Source organism: Patiria miniata, unplaced genomic scaffold (genome assembly GCF_015706575.1).
Source record: "Patiria miniata isolate m_02_andy unplaced genomic scaffold, ASM1570657v1 HiC_scaffold_20, whole genome shotgun sequence".
NCBI lineage: Eukaryota > Metazoa > Echinodermata > Asteroidea > Valvatida > Asterinidae > Patiria > Patiria miniata.
In genome coordinates, this window is record NW_024037059.1 from 37,512,982 (window position 1) to 37,533,547 (window position 20,566).

Below are 20,566 nucleotides of genomic sequence, written 5' to 3' on the forward strand. Positions count from 1 at the left end.
TGCACTTATCGACAAGTCAAAAAGTGAAATATTTAGAAAAAGCCTTTAAAGTTTCAAGTTTTGTATTCATGCAAATGAAAGATGTCAATTGGTTTTCCTTTAATTGAAACACTTTTATTCCACAATTTTTGCTCTATTTCTTTTAAAATACATGCGGTAGCAATATCAATGGTGATAAATTTCAATAAATCTGAAAATCGTAAAAAAAAAATACCCCCACTAAATTTTTTGCATTTTCCCAGTTCCGTCTTATTTTGTACAACTCTTGGTTTCATTATAAACCATTTTAAGAAAAATACATACTTACATAGTATAATTTCTACGGTATACTGTATCATGTGAATGGTACTTGAAGCAGTTTTGAAGTCAAATTCCTGGTTAAGTCCCATCAAAAGCAAGGAAATGTTTGAAAAATATTACGTGGAGTCAACGTCAGGCCGAAACCAGCCTCCAGCCGAAACTTCACAGTTTTTAAGCACGCACTGTAATTAAAAGTCCACAGCCGCATTCTTGCCTTTGAATATTTAACAGTGGGTTAATGATTGTTGGATTCGTACTTGGGTGTTTTTGAATTGGATTAAATACGCATTGCATTACAGGAAAACAAATGGGTTTAATTTAAGGTAATATACAACTTTTGCAAACATCAAAAAAACAAAACTACCGAATTATTATGAAATACTAGTCACAAGCATCACGTGAAACTATGGCTATGGAATTTTTGTATCAATTTCCAACGATGGTCAGCCAACTATCGTTGGGGAAAAAAGTTATTTTTTTCTTTCTAATACTGCCCCCAGTTCACCAAATTGAGTTAGTCCACATTTTGTTTGTAGTTGGTTACACATCCATGAATGGGTGAAAGCCAGCTAGTCTGGTTACCTGACCTGACTCCAGACATCTACCGCTCCGTTTCGCATGAAGTAGGGTCGGGGAACCAGACCACAAGAACAGCAATTGTTTCTTAGTTTTTCTAGGATCCATGAACACAAAACAGGTCTGTGTAATAATATTTGGTATAAAATACCGACCCCCAAATCCATCCATTTCTGAAAATTGCAGCAAAAGCAAATGTTGTATTACCTTAATCAACATAAGTGATGACACATGACAATACTGGAAAATAAAAAAAAGAAACAAACTCTGTTCTAATGACGTGTAATAAAATTGAATTCACGTTAATCTAAAAAAAAAATGAGACATTTTTTAATAATAGAAAACGATTCATTCCAAGAAATGATTCATTATCACATTTCACGTGTTACAGAGATGAAGTGCGTGTACGTGAATGGTTGTTGAACTCCATTCAAACCAGGACACAGTAGTGAGTCGTTATTCTCGAAACCAACAAAAGCAATCAGCCAAAGTTCACCAACGGAATGTCTGCTGCCTTTTTAATCAAACATAAATATAGAACAGATGCCTACTATACTAACACATTACTGTTATTGTGCTATTAACTTTTTTTTGAAATAGAAATCGTACATTGGTGGATACAGTCCGGCCCGTTTTTCATGGTAAATAAGGGGTAGGTGTTTGCACAAACTATGTATTTTTTTTAAAATTAAGGTTTTACTCGGGTAAGATTCAGGCATACAATTGAGGTTATTGTTAATCGGAAATTGTCCGTTGCTCTGGGTCCAAATCTCTCACCCTATTGCAGGGTATAAGTTGGACTTGTTAATGGTGGGTATTGGTAAACTCTTGTTTTGGTCATATGTGATTTTCTATCAATTTTCTCCATCGGTTTCATGCATAAAATTGAGTTAATTGTTATTGTTGGAAATTGTACTTCGATCTGGGTCATCCCGCGCCCCATTGCAGGGCATAAGTTGGACTTGTCCATGGTTGATAAAATCTGGTTTTTGTCATTTGATATTCTATTTTATGCTCTATCGACTATCTCACAGGGAGGGGGGGGGGGGTTGCAAAAATGGCCAAAAAAAGTGAAAAGTTGGTTTTAAGAGACATGCACAAAACACCGTAGGGGGGTGCAAAAATAGCAAAAAATGTGATTAATGTTGGGAAAAGGTTTGGTTTTAGGAGACATTCACAAAATACCGTGGACCATGTGTATTTAGGTATTTTACAGCTTCATGTCATTTACAATCTGCCATTAAAAAAAACCATTACAGATACAGCATGTGAAGTCTACTGTATCACCATGATCATGCAGCGCTGTAAACTGTCCACACCCATTTCAATGCATAGTTGTCATGGTTGTATACAGACTGTCTGCCTACTGCTGTGAACAAAAATATTGTTTGGGTCGTGGGACTGTTTATTTATTTGTCCCTCAAGGTTGCTGACTTTGAATAGCTACAATAGTTGCAGGGGATGACATGCCTGTGAGAAATGGATACATCAGAGTAGGATAATACAACACCAAAAAAAAAAATTGAACAAAATTTGGCTGTAGTTTCCAACTCTGCGATGCCCTGCACGCGGCTTCTGCAATTTTTTTTTTATGAGTGCCTCGGTGAAAGGCATCGAAGCACAAAAAGGAAAACTGATAATAGATATCCTTTATAATAGAAATCTCAAACAGAATTCCATTAAGTTAATCCTTTGAGAAATTTGGTAGTGTAATAAATCTCAAGTCTTCATTGTCATGTTAATAAAGGGAATGTACATCATTGGCTTTTGCTGTAAGTTTCAGAAATGAACTGTTTCAGGAGTTAGTATAATAGATCAAATATTGTTACACTGACATGCTTGAAGTTTTGTGTTCGAAAATGCTGAAAAAAAAAACAAGAAAAGCAAAAATGTTCAAGCAGTCTGGTTCCCTGACTCCACTAAATATAAAATGGATCAATTTACAGATGACGGAAAATTGTAAGGTAAGGGAACCAGTCCAGCTGGCCTGCACCCATTCATGAACATGTAACCAATAGCAAACAAAATTTGGACTGAAAAAATTGTAAGTTTGGAGCAGTAGTTGAAAAATAGTTAGGTTTTTCCAACAGTGGTCAGCCGACCACCGTTGGAAATTTTTACAAAAATACCATTTTCTTGAAAATGACTTCACACCAGGTGCCATAATTTTACAGGATGCTTTAGACTGTCATTTACCAACATCCTAGTAAGGTATTTCGTAAAAGTTGGTAGTTTTATTTTTTGATGTTTGCAAATGTTGTATATTCCCTTTAAAGGTAGAGTAGATCATTTTCAGCTATCCAATAAGTAACTGACAAAATTATTGTCAAAAAAACATACTTGGTTGAAAGATAGTAATGGCACTAAACTCCCTGTGGAATTATTCTTTCTGGCATGCTGTCATTTTGAAGGAAACAATAAAAGAAGGCCATTTCCAAAGATGCGTCAAGTGACGGACTTTTGGAAATTTCTGTTAATAGTTGGTTTGTAATTCGACGAATCTGTGAATGGGTACGTGCAAACGTTTACACAACACACATACGCGCACGGTGCTATTATTCGTCGGTTCAGTGCTTGACATCGCGTAGCTGCAATCGACTGCATGAGAACGTGTCCAGATTTCGGGCGCAATTCAAAACATGACTCGGCAACTTTTGAATTGAAATGGAGATCCTAGAATATTGTTTTATCAGAATATACAGCATTCACTAACCTGAAAAAATCAAGTTAGTTGTTCAGCACCCGTCTTTAGATTTTGAACACGTTTGTTGCTTCAAACCAATCAAATGCACAAATGACAAATGATCTACCCTACAGGTACCTTTAAGCTGTACTGGTGAAGTGATGCATGTTTGCCTCTTTGCACATGCCAATACAATGTATGTCTGATTCTAGAGTTGAAATCAATTAAGTCATTTTTATCATTTCAAAGTTGGATGTTCTCTCTAATAACTCATGTCATTCGCACATTTATTAAAAGTAATGTAAGAAAATTGTCCATTTCATATTGTAGTTTGTTTGAGAAGTTCAATTATTTGTATGTTTTTGTAATTTGTGTACTATTATGTGTACAGTTCATGTAATTGATGTACTCACACAAAAATACTCACACACATAAAACAACAGACTTTGTAATGACTCAAAATGAGTCAGTCACATCACAAGAATCACTTCATTGAACATTATTAACTCCAAGAATTACAGTGCTCTCTGCTTCATTTTGTCCTGCATTAAGCTCAGTGTCTGACATGTCTGATGATTTCTTTTCTTTTCAGAATCCTTCTGTTGAAGTACACGTATACACACAACACCAAACATCTGATGAAGAATGCACACTCTATTAACCACAGAATAATGTCAGGGACTTTGGGATGTTCTACTGGATGACTCATCAGCATTTTGCAGTTGCTGTGATACCTGTTGAAACCACAGAGTGATCAGTTGCTGAACAATGTTCTTCATGTCTGTTGGGTAAGCATTTTGAAAAGCTTTGCATGTTATAACTTGAATGTCCAACATGAATTCTTAATGTAAACTCTCACTTTTTACTTGTAATTAAATAAAATTTGAGAAAAAAGGTGAAACTTATGCATGGCTGATACTGATGAAGAAATAAATATGTTGTTCAAAGTGTGCAAAAGTTAAGAGATTCTTTTTTATCTTGACAAATTCTAAATCAAATGAAAGTTGAGAAGAATTTTTTTTTGGGGGGGGGGAGATTAATAGTTTAAACCACATGTCTGTAAATCTTGCAGTTTTCTTTTCAAAAGTTGGAAAGTTGTGGGAGTGATTCTGTTTGTATAACTGTTCGCTAATTGGGCAGTTTTAATAGTAGATTAAATTTTATTTTTATTAGTCTTTTTTAAATTCTTATACTTCATGACAATTAATTGTTCAATTCCAGATCCATTCAAGATGGCAGTCACCTCTGAATCCTCTGCTGTGACCAACTTTCCTCTCCGGACCTTCAACTCAGGACCTGGCTTCAGAAGAGATGCATCTGCGAGAGACCAACAACCCACCAAGAAATCAGCCACAGAGCGACTGACAGAGACTCGGTCCAAATATGTCCGACGAGGCAGCCGAGAGGAGCTGGAAGACAAAGGAGAAGAAAATAGGACGCACAGCGACACTCACAGGGTGCACCAGGTGCCCTTGTCCCATGAAGAAACACAGGGTCACTTATTCAGGGCCGTGCCTTACGTCCAAGATGGTGGCAGAAGCCCTGCCCAAAAGTCCCACGCTAGGCTTCCACCTCCCGTCCCGGAAAAACCTTCTCAACGGAACCGAAAAGGCAGTAGAGATCGCACGCTGGAGATTGTGGAAGCCTCGTTAGGACACAGTGTGCGGCGATCCTCTAATGATGTGCCTGTCTCCCCAAGAGGAGCTGTCGTCAGTACAGATTTTTCCAATCCCAGTTCTCCGAGTGCTGGTAGCCGTGTCCGTAGACTAAAGGAGCAGTTTCTGAACTTCGGGTCTGCCGAAAGTGGGAGCGAATCCAGCCAGGGTCCAGTGTCCCCGACCGAATTGTTGAAGTCAAGCAGCTCATCTGATTCTGCTCTCATTTGGAAAAAGCGTAGTGTCCCCAGTAATCCACAAGATGCCCAAGCATCTGATTTCCAGGCTCCCTCAGAAGTGGATGCCTTGAAATCAAAAGAGGTACTTCAACGGCCAAGTCGTACTTTGTCTGAAAAACCAAATTTGCTTGAGAGAAGTAAAGTAGAAGCAGCCGACCCCTCTGAAAATCCTGGCACTGCCAGTGAAGAAGACCATGATCCGACAGAAGAATCGGGGATGAAGTCAAAACCCCAACAGGCTTCAGCCACGTCTTCAGAAGGACTCAGTGACCAGACCAGAAGGCAGATGGAGCGCTTCAAAGCCAGATATGCAACCGACTTTGCGAAGGAGAGTAGCCAAGGACGGAAGATCAGCAGGATCACCCTGAAGCCAACAAATCATGAAGCAGAAAGCAAAGAAAGAAGTAGTTCAGTGAATTATGGGCCGTCTCATAAACTTTCATATGGTGTGGTCAGACCAAGATCCAACATTTCAAAAGAGGAAAGTCCTGGTCAGACTTCACAAGTTGCCTCGAAACCAGACTTGTTTTCCAGACCTCGTGCACCTGTTAACATTCCACCTGTGTCAGATGGAAATGAAAATTCCACTGAGGAAATTAAACAGAATGGCATGTCTCAGAAATTGAACTTGGCAAGCCATCACGATGGAAACTTTAGAACAGGAAGGTTGGACCCAGACATTTCCAAGCCTATGACATCTGATGATATACGTAGACTGAGGCGAACTAAAGAGTACAATATATCTGGAAAGTCTCCTGAACGTTGGGGAGATGCTGAAGAAACGAGCAAAAGCCAGGGGTCAGTGCTGGAACATGCAGTTCACCATGCTGGAGACAGGGTCTTAGTGCAAGTCGGCGGTAGTGTCTTCCCATCAAAGTATCATGTCAGCGACGAGGCCTTCCGGTCAATGCTGCAGCCACCAGACACTCGCCATGAGGATTCCTCGGTGGAGGTCATACACAGGAGAGCCAAGTCAGATCTGGATCAGCACAATCCAGCTCTTGGCGCCCCAAACATGCCAAAGGAAGATGCCAATTCCAATCGTATGAGACATCATAGTCAGGGTGACCAATTGCAACACGACCCTCTCTTCCCAACGTCTGCAAGAAAAACCTCAGCACAAAGCGTTCTCTTCAAGCATGCCAAGACCAGTCCTGACAATATCAAAAACTTTAAAGAGAAGTCCTGGGCGCCAGTAAATTTCAGTCAAAACCAAAACACGAACGATGCACACAAACAAGGCGCGCAAGAAGGCCTCGTTCAAAATAGAAGGGCCTTGTCTCCTGACACTTCCAGAACTCGGACAACAGCCACTGAGTTGCAGAATCCACAGACCCACATACATGTACTTCAACAACACACACCAAGAAAGATCTCACAAGAGGATAGCCACGAGCATGCAAAGTCTACGGTTCAGAGCTTCCTCAGTGGAATCATGACCAGTCCTGGAGGTGGTGAAATCCATGATAGTCCGCGAACCCTGTACAATGATGGCAACGGCAACCATATTGCCTTGGAATTTTCAGATAACGAGACACACACTTCTGGAACCCATTGGGCACGTCCAGCAAATGGTAGTGATGACGCAAACTCAAACATCCAAAATAATAATAGGGCTCGGGTTTCTGTCTCAAAGGACGTAGAACTAACTGCAGTGTGGGAGAAGAGAGAACCTAGTATGACTCCCACTGGTAAGGAGACATCAGGGAAAATGGAACACAGAAGGAAATATCTGGGACCGTCCATGGAAGGAGAAAGAACTGACGAGTTAGACAAGAGGAGAAAGTTTAGCCATAACTCAGACACATCCTCGTCAAATCAGGACAGAGGGCATCTGGGTTTTAAAGTTGCGGGATGGTCCAGTGTGGAACCACAGAGAGTCAAGAAGGTGAGCCTTGCAGATCTTCTGAGTAAAGACACCACTCAGGAGAAAACAGAAGCAACAAAATCCAACCAAGAAGGCAATTCCAAGTGGGTGGCACCACCAAAGCCCTACGAAAGTAACAGGGATGACTCAGAGACGGACAGTGACGTAGAGCACCGACAGACCAAAATCCTGAGGGTGAAGAAACCTCCAAGGCATGCCAATCAGAAGAAGGAAGACAAGTCACTGGAGAACCTGCTGTCCCGGATAATCAACCCCGACGACGAGCTTAACACTCTGAAGAGAGGGACCAAAGTGAAAGCTCGCGAGAATCCCAAAGCGAAGGTCTCTCGCACGTCTAGCAAAAATAACTGCGGCAGCAGCACAGCTGAATCCGACAATGAGGCAAAAAAGGAGAAGGACCTGGCAATAAAGAAGTCCTTGCCAAAAAGGGACATCCCACATTTCCAGGCTAGTGCTGAAGTCCGTAAACCCCTCCATAACCGCAATCGAAATGCCAAACCAGTAAACCGTGAAGATGCCGTCTCACCCCCGGAGTCCTTGACTTCTCCGACCAGACGCGACTTCCGCCGCCGCCGCTCCAAGTCGGACCTGGGCGTGAGTCCCCGCTGCTCCGTCTCCAGTGCCCACTCGGACGTGGAGCGCTTCTTCAACCAGATGGGGCTGAATGAGAGCTTCTTCCAAGGCCCGCTCTCCCCGATGCCGTACAGCGACGAGGAGGAAGTCTTCCACGAGATGCACGAGTACAAGCACGTCAGAGATGACGATGACGGGACTTTCAGCACGGAGAACTCGGACAACATCTCCCGGGGGAGCAAAGTGAGCGAGGAGGGTCTTCGTCGTGCCAAGAAGCTCCCGGACACCTCCCAGTCCATCATCACCAAGAATGCCCGGGTCATCAAGTGGCTGTGCCAGATGAGGAAAGCGCGTGCAGCCAGTATCTCGTGATGATCAACAGAAACAGTTTGTACTACCCGTAGGTTCAATTCAGTAAGTGTACATTTTCTTCAAATTTTACCTATACATTTTTTACCCGAGTCAAAAAAAAAATTTGTCGCAAATTTATCATTTTGAAGGTGGCATCCTCTCACCCATTCTGTTTCAAACTATTTTTCCAACATCTAAATGACATACAATCAGTCGAAACCAATACATCTCTGTAAAGCTCGACTTTACTATTCACATTTTGCGGAAGCAGGTTGTTGAAATTGAGACCCAAAAACATTTTCCATGGTACCTCTTGTTTTCCTAATGTGTGAGCAAGAATGCTGCTTGCCCGAGAAAAAAAAAGATATAAAATTGAAATAATTGTAGACAATTTAGTTTTTACATGTAATTGAGATGAGTTTAGCCCTTTTTTTTTTTTCTTTTTTATAAACACTACAATTTCCTGAATTGAAAATGCACTTTTACAAATGTACAATTCACTTTCGAAACAAGGAAGAAGCAACAACAAACAGACATTCATATACACATTCAAAATATCATTGCACTTTCAATACAACTTAGGCTCAAAACACCACAATGTGCATGTATACATGCATAGCATCTGTTTTGGTAATCAAGGAAAACTTTTAATATTGTATCGGTTTCTATCGCGCGATGAATTTTTATTGTTAGTTGAGGACATGTGGAAGTGCTGTGGGATATGAATTAATTTTTCGGTGACGACTGATTTTAGAGCTGAAGCCAAGCATTGCAACATACATGTAATACAGAAATGATTTGATAACCGTTCGTTTGGTATTAATTAGGCAGCTCTAGAGATGTTTGGCAGGAAGGCGTTGTGAAGGTTGTTTGACGGAAATTGTTTTATATACACGATAGATTCAATTTACCATAACTTTGCGTTGGATAACATCGTTGATTTGAAATTTTTAAAATAGAAGATATTTTGAACTGCACATATTCAAAATATCAGCAAAATTAATTCCCCACTGAAATTTAAAGTGACACTTACAGAACTGTTTTTTTTTTACTAATTTACGCTCACTTGCAATCCCTGTAGCAAAATTAACTTGTTAAAAAAAGCCCCAGAATTTTGAATTTCACTTGCACAGTATTTGTTTTGTAATTCCCAAAAGAATTCTGGCCAGGCCAAGCTAACAATAATAGAATAATATTGATGAGATGCCGTACATTCCATTTACTTAATACATTGTATTTATCAGCATACCGGTAGGGTAGCACTTGCAAGTACCGTAAACCGATGTCTGCAGACCCTGGAATCTGTTAAATTACAGTCTCTCGGGAATGAGTTTTGGCCAATTCTTATTTCTGTACATGTACATGTACGTGTACAATGCATTGTCTATTGAATTTATAGAATTATACATACATGTACGTTGACATTTGTGCATACCCGGTATGTCCATCATTTTGCTCATTTTGGTCTACATTCTCTCGGGAATGAGTTTTGGCCAATTCTTATTTCTGTACATGTACATGTACATGTACATGTACAATGCATCATCTATTGAATTTATAGAATTATACATGTACATGTACAAATACGTTGTACATGGTAGTACAGTTTGAATTTACCATATTTTGTACATTTACATGTAGCCATAGCGTTTCATGTATGTTGGGAACTGGTAATTTTGTTTACTATGTACATGTATGTATATCCCCCCCCCCCCCCTAACAAAAAAGATAGACCTTCCTGATACTTTTCATGTGAGGGCAACACAACCATTTTTTTTGGCCTTACAGATAATGCGATTTAAAACTAAATGCACTAGTGGTGAGTGAGTATCAAGCTGGCTTTGAATTACCACATGTACTGCAGACTCATTGCTACCTAACTTAATTCACACCTGTCATCACATTTACAAATCTACAGACACACCTATACAATGCATGCACACATACCATTCATATGAATAGAGAACGTGTGGTCATTGAATTACATGTGTGCAAGTGGTTCAGATGACTGTAAAGGAATACTGTACTACACAAATGTCTAGGCAATTGTTGGTTTCTGTGAAACACGTCCGCATGATTTCCCATATGTAAAAAAAATAACAAAAACTTGATCGTTTCTTGCATATTGGGTGACAGCCTTTTCGGATGACTGTAAAGGAATACTGTACGGCACATGTCTAGGCAATTGTTGGTTTCTGTGAAACACGGCAGCATGATGGCCCAGATGTAAAAAAAAATAACAAAAACTTGATCGTTTCTTGCATATTGGGTGACAGCCTTTTATCCTCTCCTAAAGAAAACCCCATGAATTCCCGAATAAGGTGCGTAGAATGATTGAGTTGTTATTCATCAGCTGATCAATAACAACTGACGTTGGCGCCGCATGAATTTCTACTCACTGCATACAGCAACAAACTGATAAATAGGGTCATGAATAACTCGCACAAGTTTTATTTTTTTTCCCCTAATTTTAAATCCCGTAGGTACTGGCTTTATAGGTACAAATGTATATAGTAAAAGATTTCAGAATAACTTTGTATTCGACACCTTATTGAAAATACGTACATGTACATGTACATGAACATGCATGGGTTATGTGTACTCTCACATGAGTAAGATTTGAGGCTTTGCATGGTGGAGATACTAAATAATGAAAGGTTTGCGGAAACACCATGGGCGAATAATTTCTCAACTAAGAGAATGGTTTCTGAAAAGAACCAGAGGTATAAACTCGTATAAAGAGTTTATACCTCTGGTTCTTTTCAGAACCATTCTCTTAGTTGAAAAATTATTCGCACATGGTGTTTCCGCAAACCTTTCATTATTTACTCTCACATGTATATGTACATGTACTGTATATTGGGTATAATGCAGTGCACATCCAAGTTATTTGCCTGTGTTGATTGGGAACATTCCATGGTGTTTATTCATCACCTTACTATGTGAACAAAATTCTAATTTTGCTATTCTGTCATCTGTCAATGTAAAAATGGATCATTTTTCTTAACAGTATTTTTGTTCTTTAATCCACAGGCTGGCTGATGTGTCTGGCAATGGGGGTTGCCAGAGGGGGTGGGGTGTATTTGAGAACCCCCTTCACCATTCTTGTCGGCAAAACCGCCATTCTTGTCAGCAAAGTCGTTGTCCACCTTGAATGCCGCCCTCGAGTGTCAGATGGTGTCCAGGCCCGTGCCGCCAACATCGCACATCCTTCATTTCTTTAGACTGATGCTGTATAAACAAATACGCCTGGCACAAAAAGAAACTAAGCAGTTTTTATAAGGCCAAAAAAAAAAGTCTCCGGTTTCTGGTATGCGCGCGCGTCGCCGTAGCCATGTGCGTCGGCAAAATGAAAAAGTTTTTTTTTCAATGAAAGATGATGTCTCAAAACCGCCAAACTCACTGGTTTGACTGGAATCCTGCTGCTGCACAATTTTAACGTGTTTTTAGATGGGGTTATGATCGAGAAAAAGCTTTATGTGGCCTCTCTGGACTCCCATATATTTGCACTAAGTTTAGTCGGGCACCATTTGCAGTCATCAGCCGACATTTGAAGCAAAAAAGTCAGGTAAAAAAAAAAAAAGCCGTGTCGCCGCACCACTTTTTGGGCAAGCTCCAAACCAGAAACCGGAGACTTTTTTTTTTGGCCTAATCATCCCTGTTTGGACATTTCTTGGTGAACCAAACTCCGAAATATACGTTTTGTCACGGAAACTTTCCGGTTCAATTTGATACTTCACTTGGGAACACCGAGTAAGAAATAACGAGAGCGCAAGTGCTGAAGCTCCTGAAACCCAGGCTAACAATTGCGCTTAGCAAGATTTTTAATGGACAATTAATGCATGATGCAGGCCTCTGCATTCAGTTGTGTGTTGCAATGCCCGTTGAAAATCTCGCTAAGTGCAACTTTTAGTTTTAAGATTCAGCGCTTGCGCTCTCGTTATTTCTCACACAGTGTTCCCAAGGGAGGTATCAAATTGAACCGAAAAGTTTCCGTGACAAAATGTTTATTTCAGATTTTTATGTTCACCGAGAAATGTCCAAACAAGGATGCTTATAAAAACTGCTCAGTTTCTGTTTGTGCCAGGTGTATATCTTTTTTAGTACATGTATTTAAAAAAAAAAAACAAAAACAACCAAAGCGCTCTTAACGTGTTAGCAGTTTGTATTCAGTAAACATTGCTTTTGACATGAGTGAATTTTGTAGAAAAAAGAAATTGCTTCATAAGGAATGTAATTTTGTGGACGTTGAAAATTTGTACCATAAGATTTATTGAAGAGTACTTGTACATATTATAGCAAAAGGATTTGATCGCGGAAGGCATTATAGATATATGTGGATTTGTAATTAATAATTTATCACAGATAGAGATGCCCAAAGTTTGTGGGCATTTTGTATTGCACGCCTTAAATGCAGGTGGAGGTTTTACAGTACTAAAAGTAAGGGGATTAAAAAGGTATTTTTTCTGATGCGGTAGGCACATAAAGGCTGGCCACGTTATGGATTTTACTTATCATGGAAACTATGCGATGTTTACGAAACCTTGGCTTGTCTCTGGCTTTGGCTTCAACACTGGCTCGTGAATCATTCCAGAGATGCCACTTTTCAGGTTTTAACCTGAATTCAGGTGTGTTTTTTTAAATGTGACAAATTAAAAGTGCTGGATTTTGTCTGAAACATCCAGAAAACACATTTTTGAAAGGGGTAACGGTAGTTTCAGGCTTTTTAATAGAGTTTCATGCTTTTTATTGATATATTGGTGGCATCTCTGATCATTCAGATGACTTTTACATATTCCATCCCAATCCCTTGAAGTCCGGGGCCTACAATCATGTAGCTGGAGTCACAGCTGGGGACAAAGTTAAGGTTTGATAAATGGCCAACGTCGGACTCTTTGCAATTTCAACCTTGTGTAGTTTCTTGCAGGGATGTGGTTGAGTTCATCACAAGTGAATTACAAGTCCAGTCACAAGAAACAGTGGATGAACAATAACATAGAACTCACTCACCCTCCTGAGGACAGACAGAGCACACTGTCCGAAACGTCGAGTTCTACACTCAACCAACCGGTTTTTTTTCAGAACCACACTTCTAAGAAGAGATATCTTTCCACATGGTGTTACCCGCAATCTTACTACTTAACTTATCTCATCTGCCATGCAAAGCTTCGAGTCATAAACACAGGACTACCTTTGTCAGAGCTGATTTAAATTAAATAGTTTGTGGGTTGAATTTTGACTGGATGAATTGTGACAGACTTTCAGGGGCTAAGCAGGGACCTGTGTAGTCTATTGAATATTCCCTTGCACAGCAAGGGTATATGATGTGGGATTTGGCAATTAATTATGCAAAACAAGACTGCGTCTTGACCTCAAGATTCTGACCATTCAGCGGGCGCCTTCTATATCGAGTCTTCGGTAACCCGTTGTCATAGACATCTAATAAAACCTAGACACAACATCTATTATGCTTTTACGTTTTGAATTGTTAGCAAAAATAGGCTGCGTCACGCGACCTGTAAAGATATGTTATGCGATGAGCAAACGTCCTGTGGCTTCGAATGATCATCACATATTTTAAATAATGGGCGTAATGCGAACGCCCTCAGACGTGTTCACGTCACGCCCACGATGTGCGTTGGTGTATTCTATAAGCGCAGCATTTTGCTAACAGTTTTTGAGAGCCAATGTCGTGTCTAGGTTTTATTATGCCCGTTGTATTACAAAATCATGGCATCCAGATTGACCAATCAACAGCTAAGTCCACATTTCTGATCGAAATGACGTCACGATTTTGTAAAGTCGATTGGCTGGCACACGGGGTCACATAAATTTGCATGCTTAGATATATCAGACGTTGGGCTGGAGACTGAGAGGGCTCCATTGGACAACGGGTGATAGTCAGACTATGTCTTGTGATGGACTTGACTACATCCCTGGTTTCTTGTGTGTATTTCATGTGGCATTAAAGGGGCACTAGGTCCTGAAATCCCCGAAAATTTCATGTTTTGGATTGTTTACTTAGCCTATTTCAAAACATCTGGTTGAAAGGAAACCAACCTAATGTCTTACTGTTCCCGAGAGAAGACGAAAAAAACTGGCTTGTTTACATCGGACACAACGGAGTACGAATACGTTTTTCGTGTCGTTCTCATTGTACGATATACACGTTGTGTGTCTCGGGAACAGCGGTGACCAATCACCAATGAAAAAAAAGTGGTTTCTTCAACGAATGAAATCACAACTAGCATCCAGACAGCTAGAATTTATGGGGTCGCAAAAGTGGAATAACACAAAAACGCCCAGTTTTGAAAGGATAGTTGTGTGGATGTTTATATCCTACTTTTAAATGTTATTTCCGATTAACATCATCTCGTTCAAAGCACGTTTTGTAGCCCAATTGGGCTGTTCCAGGACCCAGTGTCCCTTTAAGCCAAGTGAGAAAGTCACAAAGGTCAGCATTCTGTTTATAGGTCCATTTTTAATGCTTAATACTGCACTGTACATGTTGGCTAATTTTCTGAAATGGCAATACTTAAATTTTCCATCAGCCTTCGGAAAAGATTGTTAGGATGTTCAACCAAATTTATTTTTTAACTTGGCCATAGTTAGTTTGGTAACTTCACTCAGCTGAAAAAGGCTTCTGGTTTGCTAGTTGTTTAACTAGATTATTTCGAGATCACTAGTTTAACAATGTTTAAATAAGCTGTGAGCTTATTATCTTTGAAAAGTACTATTTTGTGGGTTGACGCGTCAACTGTCGCCTGACCACTGGCTACCCTATGTATTTACTAATTATGTTGTATGCTGCGTAGGTAATACATGCCAAGGAAACCAAACCATTTGATCTTTTATTTTCTGGGAACGTCTTGATTTTTGAAAAGCCAAGGTCAACATGCTATTTTGAAATGAAGAGTTTGGCTTACTCAGCTTGTACCAAAATCTGTTTTATTATAAATTCATGCTTGTTGGAGAGTAGATACAGACATTCCTTTAGTTGGATATTTTTAGTTTTTGATGGCCAGTTTACGTGTAACTGCAGAGTGTGTGCATTCTAATAATTATGACTTATATGCTAGCTTTTTTTCCCACTGCAGTCGAATCTCGTTAGTACAAACTCTTTTAATACAAAATTCTGGTTATAACAAACATAAAGCCTTAGTCCCGACTGTGTATTTATGTGCACAATGAATGGGACTGATGTTACTCTTAATACAAAATTCTGATATAACAAACAATTTGGCTAGGTCCGAACAAGTTTGTATTAACGAGACTCGACTGTATTTAGCAGGGAATTTAGAAAAAAAACCAAGAATTCCAAACCAAACAAGACTTTGTAAAGTTTTACGAGGAAATTGGCGGATCCGAGGAAAAGTTGCATGCCTTTATTTAGTCAGGCCAGTTTTTTCTTCTTCAAAATTTGGTAAATAGGAAAGAGTTGGTGCTAGTTTGACTGTGTGAAAGGGTTGCGTTTCCCCCAGCAACCACTGTGTAGTCTTGCCATGTTCCAAAACTCGTAGGCCCACTTTTGACTTTTGTTGGAATTGTAGTACTTATGCTCCATCTTGAATTCTGTATGCTGCATGCATTTTAGACTTGATTCAAGGCTGAAGACTTATAGTCCGTGGCATGCAGCTGCCTCCCGAACCACCCTTGGCTATTTTAATATATCCCTTTGGATAGCCATTGAACAAAGAAGAAATTCAGACTCGAATCAAGTCTTGCGTGTTAATAAAAGTAAAAGTTCAGTGTAACATTTTCATTTAAGTCCAGATAACTTTCCTGTAAGTACTTGTAACGGAATGAAACCAAAAATTAGATTTTCTCCCTTGCTTCTGGAATAAAGCAGTTTTGTCAACAGAAATGATGAAATGTATATTTGTTAAAAAAAATTTTAATACAGCTTTTGAACTGTTAGAATTATTAAAACGAAAGAAAGAAAGAAACTTTCACCACGCAAAATACATTTCCCAACTGAGATTGTATTTATTCATCGTCAAACAGCCAACAAGCACAGAACTCATTATTTGTCTTTAGATTAACCAATTTTCAGAATAGCAAATGGACTACACTGTTCCTCCATGTCTAACTTTTGATAAGGTTGTGACATTTTGGAAAGTGCCAAACGGTCGATCAAATATTACGCTTGGCTTTAATGTCTGAACGAGGGCTTATGGTAAAGAAATTTCTAAAATGGGTTCTTGAGAGATCTGACGTCAACACTCTCTGGGCTCAGTTCTTTCTCCTGACTCGATGCATAATCTCAGCTGCGAATTGCCTGAAGAACATCAGCTAATACTGGTTGAAGTTCCTGGGGTGAAAAGTAAAACAAGAACACAGATGCATTGGTTTTAAGGTGTTGTAAGCTGCGTGACTTGTTTGATATTATTTCCATGTACATGTACCTTGTAGCTGGGCTGAAGTTTTTTTTATGTGGAAGAAGGCTCTTGTTTGTTGATATGTCCTACGTGAATTGTTTAAACTTCTCGAAATGGTGATTATGTGCAAGTGAATGATGGAATCTACGAAATTAACTGCGGTGTGCCATTGGTTTTACTGCACACTGAAGAATCAGAATGCTTCTTTGTAAAAATGCCAAGGTGGTTTAGGTTAAATTACACAGTGAAAAGAAATTGTTTCACGGCAATTAGGGCCTGCCTCAATTCATATCTGGGACGAGTTCCAGTAAGTTCCGGACATTGTATCGAGTATAAGTTGCAGGATTCTGAACAACTTCCCCGCAATCGTCCCGCAATGAAGTTATCAGTATCGGGGAGTCAAGCAGTTGCTAATGAAAATTTCCCCGGAACATGTCCGGGACAAATGCAGAGCAATCTTCCGGACAAAGTGGATGATTCTATCCACAACTTGTCCAGAACTCGTCCCAGATACGAATTGAGGCGGGCCCTTATAGAGTACAAAGCGACTTACTTGGCCACCAGATTGTCGGCTTGCGCCAACCTGATGAGGCTGTCATCAGATTCACCCTGAAACACAACGTAAACAAAGAAAGTTGACTCCCCAATTTTCCAGGACAAAAGTGACAAATCAGAAACGCAGTGGCTCTACAAGGTATCAAATAGGTTAACCCCAACTCCATACTGTCTTTTACTAAGTTCTGGACCAAGTCCACCAAAATCCATCAATCACACTGCTTCCAGTGCATGCTTTGCTTTAGGCCTCCAGGCCCAAGTCCATCATACTCCATCAATATTTAGTCACACCAGGCCTGCAGGACCAAGTCCCCCCAAAACCACCAAAATGGGGGGATGGATTTTGATGGAGTTGGGGAGGTTAGGCTTAAGGTGTAAAGAATGTACAAATAAATGCGAGACTCACAGAAAAAAATATTAACCGAATGTTTGAGAAAGTACAAGTTCACTTTGAAAGTTTTTACCATTCTTCTGATGGGGCCACACACGGCGTAGGTCTTGAAGCTGCCGGTGTACAGACCAGTTGTGGGGTCAACCTGATTAAAAAAAAGCGAGAAGTAAAGCTTAGATAACATTCCACTTATATGTCTTACCAGCCAAAATATAATGTGCTGTATAGTGTTTGTGGATGGTTCCCTGTCGACTTTTGTTTTAAGTCATGATGCAAACTTCCTAAACGTCTTCTGCAACAGCGGTGTCACGAAATAAGGTCTTCAATGGTCAACGGAAGCCAATCTCTGTTTGAATCAATCATTTGCCCAGCTAAAAACATAAAATTTGATTTGCGATTCAACCTCATCCTCCTTATTTAGTGTGAAATGAATGGACCGATCCAGTAAGCTCCGCCCAGTGCGCACGTGGGCAAATTAACACGTGCTCCTCTCCAATGCCACGCTGCATTTTCCTTCCACGCGCATCAGACGCGCGTACACGCACGTCGGACATAAATCACGGCCCCTCAAATGCCATCTCACCTCAGCTATGTTGAGTTGGACTGATGCATGGTCCTTGGCTGCAATGATTCTGTTGCTTGCAGAGCTACAAGATGAAAGATCGATAAATAAAATGTGAAATTTAATTTCCAACATATGATACAGGCTATCACTTCAAAATGTGTACAATAAATTTACCCTTACTACCTTTTTGAAAAGCTGCATGAATGTTCACATACATGTATTTTGAAGAATTTTGAGGCCAATAATTAACTACGTAGTCACAACACACAATGAAAAAAATATAACTTACACTGGTATGGTTATCCATGTAAACATGAAAAAGGAGGTGATTTAGCCCTTTTTTTAGGCTAATTCACAATTCATGGACATGCTGGATAAGTTTAATGTCACAAATATTGAGGTTGGTGTATTTTGTTTTGTAATGCTTATAACAATGCAAATTATTACCATTTACGGGGGATGTACAAATCCACGTATTCACCGGCTTCGTTCTGCATTTTGGCGGTTTTCTCTGCAATTTACAAAATAATTCAAATCATGAACACGATGAATCATCCTGAGTGCTGCATAGCTTCCAGGGTCGACCGACGAAGTGGAAGTTCCGAGTTTCAATGAGAACCTTTGACCTTTGCTTTAGTTTAATTGTGTTTTTGGAAAAAAATGTTGCAACCTGCACTTCCGCGATTGTGTACAAAGTCTATGGAGAGTCAAGAAAAGTTTCTAAGTGGGCCCTATTTTTTTTTCCTAACAAAATTGAAAATATTTCTCAGTCCCGGGTTCATGTCTACTCTTAATCTTGTCATCATTTTTTGCAATGAATGACCTTCATCGAGATGATATATACGATTATGAAGAAAAAAGTGGCGTCAGGCAACATTTTTTCCGTAGGCCCTAATCCCGTCATGCCCGTATTTAGTCTTTTAGAGTAGGCCTTATTATCCCGCATTATTTTAACCCTATACAATCTGAAATTTGGTCCTTTCTTATGATGTTCATGTGAATATTTAGCTATGACAACATGTCACTTGTCAGATCTCTAATTTTGATGCCCTGGAATCGAGTGCGGGGTCAATATCCTCTACAACACCGCACTAGGCCTACTCGCACAGCTCACTGTGTCTGTGGTCTGTGGCGTGTTGAACCATTCACCACAAAACCTTATTTTTACCTAGCTGGAGTTACCCAGCCCTGAGTTTTATCATTGGGTTGTCTATTAGGGCTGGAGCAAATTTTTCTCAAAACTTGTAGTATTTGCAAAAAAAATTTGAAAAATGTTCAATTTTGTCCCCATTACACACTAATTGCAACTGCAACTCACCCCAAACTTGCCTGGAATAACCATTACACAGGTCCTTGAAGTAAAAAACGATCCACGATGAAGATTCAGCCTCCAATTGCAGTGAAAACAGGAGGAATAACCGCTAACTTGACAACCTTGCTGGATTGGCCAGGACCGCTATTGGTTTGTGCACAAAAAAAATTGTGTACAATGAATGGCGGTCGATTACCATGCACGTACAGCTCGCTGGTACTAGGCGTTTTTGCGGTCGGTGCATGACGTGACGCGGAAGCGTAATACCCGATGACTGTTTCATGCATTAATAAGAGGTTCACTCGCATCACAGTGCGGTACTGGAACGGCAGTAACACTGCACTATGAATGCACGATAGCCGGCCAACTCGACGGTTGCCGTTCCAGTACCGCACTGTGATGCGAATGAACCTCTTATTAATGCATGAAACAGTCATCGGGTATTACGCTTCCGCGTCACGTCATGCACCGACCGCAAAAACGCCTAGTACCAGCGAGCTGTACGTGCATGGTAATCGACCGCCATTCATTGTACACAATTTTTTTTGTGCACAAACCAATAGCGGTCCTGGCCAATCCAGCAAGGTTGTCAAGTTAGCGGTTATTCCTCCTGTTTTCACTGCAATTGGAGGCTGAATCTTCATCGTGGATCGTTTTTTACTTCAAGGACCTGTGTAATGGTTATTCCAGGCAAGTTTGGGGTGAGTTGCAGTTGCAATTAGTGTGTAATGGGGACAAAATTGAACATTTTTCAAATTTTTTTTGCAAATACTACAAGTTTTGAGAAAAATTTGCTCCAGCCCTAATAGACAACCCAATGATAAAACTCAGGGCTGGGTAACTCCAGCTAATTTTTACCAACTTCCAAACAAACAATTCTGAAATCTTTTAAACCAATCACTTCACTAAATCATTAAGCTTTATCACAAACATGATTTCATGTATATATTTACTGGAATTTATCAATATTAAAGCATTTTTAGGGGCGATTTACCGAGGGTTCGCACTAGCACAGAAGCCACATGTAAAGAGGGCGCTCTTCAAGAAAATTGCGATAACGAGGCGTTACTAAATAAGTGTAAACATTTTATTATCTTTTT

General features: G+C 39.9%; 2 protein-coding genes across 2 annotated transcripts; one reads left to right on the forward strand and one right to left on the reverse strand.

Moving 5' to 3' along the window:
• The first annotated feature begins 4,157 nt into the window (after positions 1 to 4,157).
• Positions 4,158 to 11,589, forward strand: LOC119728980. Its single transcript, XM_038201456.1, has 3 exons — positions 4,158 to 4,347; positions 4,781 to 8,328; positions 11,299 to 11,589. The coding sequence occupies exon 2, from the start codon at positions 4,792 to 4,794 to the stop codon at positions 8,284 to 8,286; it is 3,495 nt and encodes a 1,164-aa protein (XP_038057384.1). The 5' UTR covers positions 4,158 to 4,347; positions 4,781 to 4,791; the 3' UTR covers positions 8,287 to 8,328; positions 11,299 to 11,589.
• A 4,638-nt stretch (positions 11,590 to 16,227) lies between these two features.
• Positions 16,228 to 20,543, reverse strand: LOC119728983 (40S ribosomal protein S21-like). The gene is made up of 6 exons (XM_038201458.1): positions 20,461 to 20,543; positions 18,602 to 18,665; positions 18,173 to 18,236; positions 17,663 to 17,734; positions 17,197 to 17,252; positions 16,228 to 16,576 (listed from the first exon to the last, which is right to left on the reverse strand). The coding sequence occupies exons 2-6, from the start codon at positions 18,649 to 18,651 to the stop codon at positions 16,558 to 16,560; spliced, it is 261 nt and encodes an 86-aa protein (XP_038057386.1). The 5' UTR covers positions 18,652 to 18,665; positions 20,461 to 20,543; the 3' UTR covers positions 16,228 to 16,557.
• Positions 20,544 to 20,566: the final 23 nt, after the last annotated feature.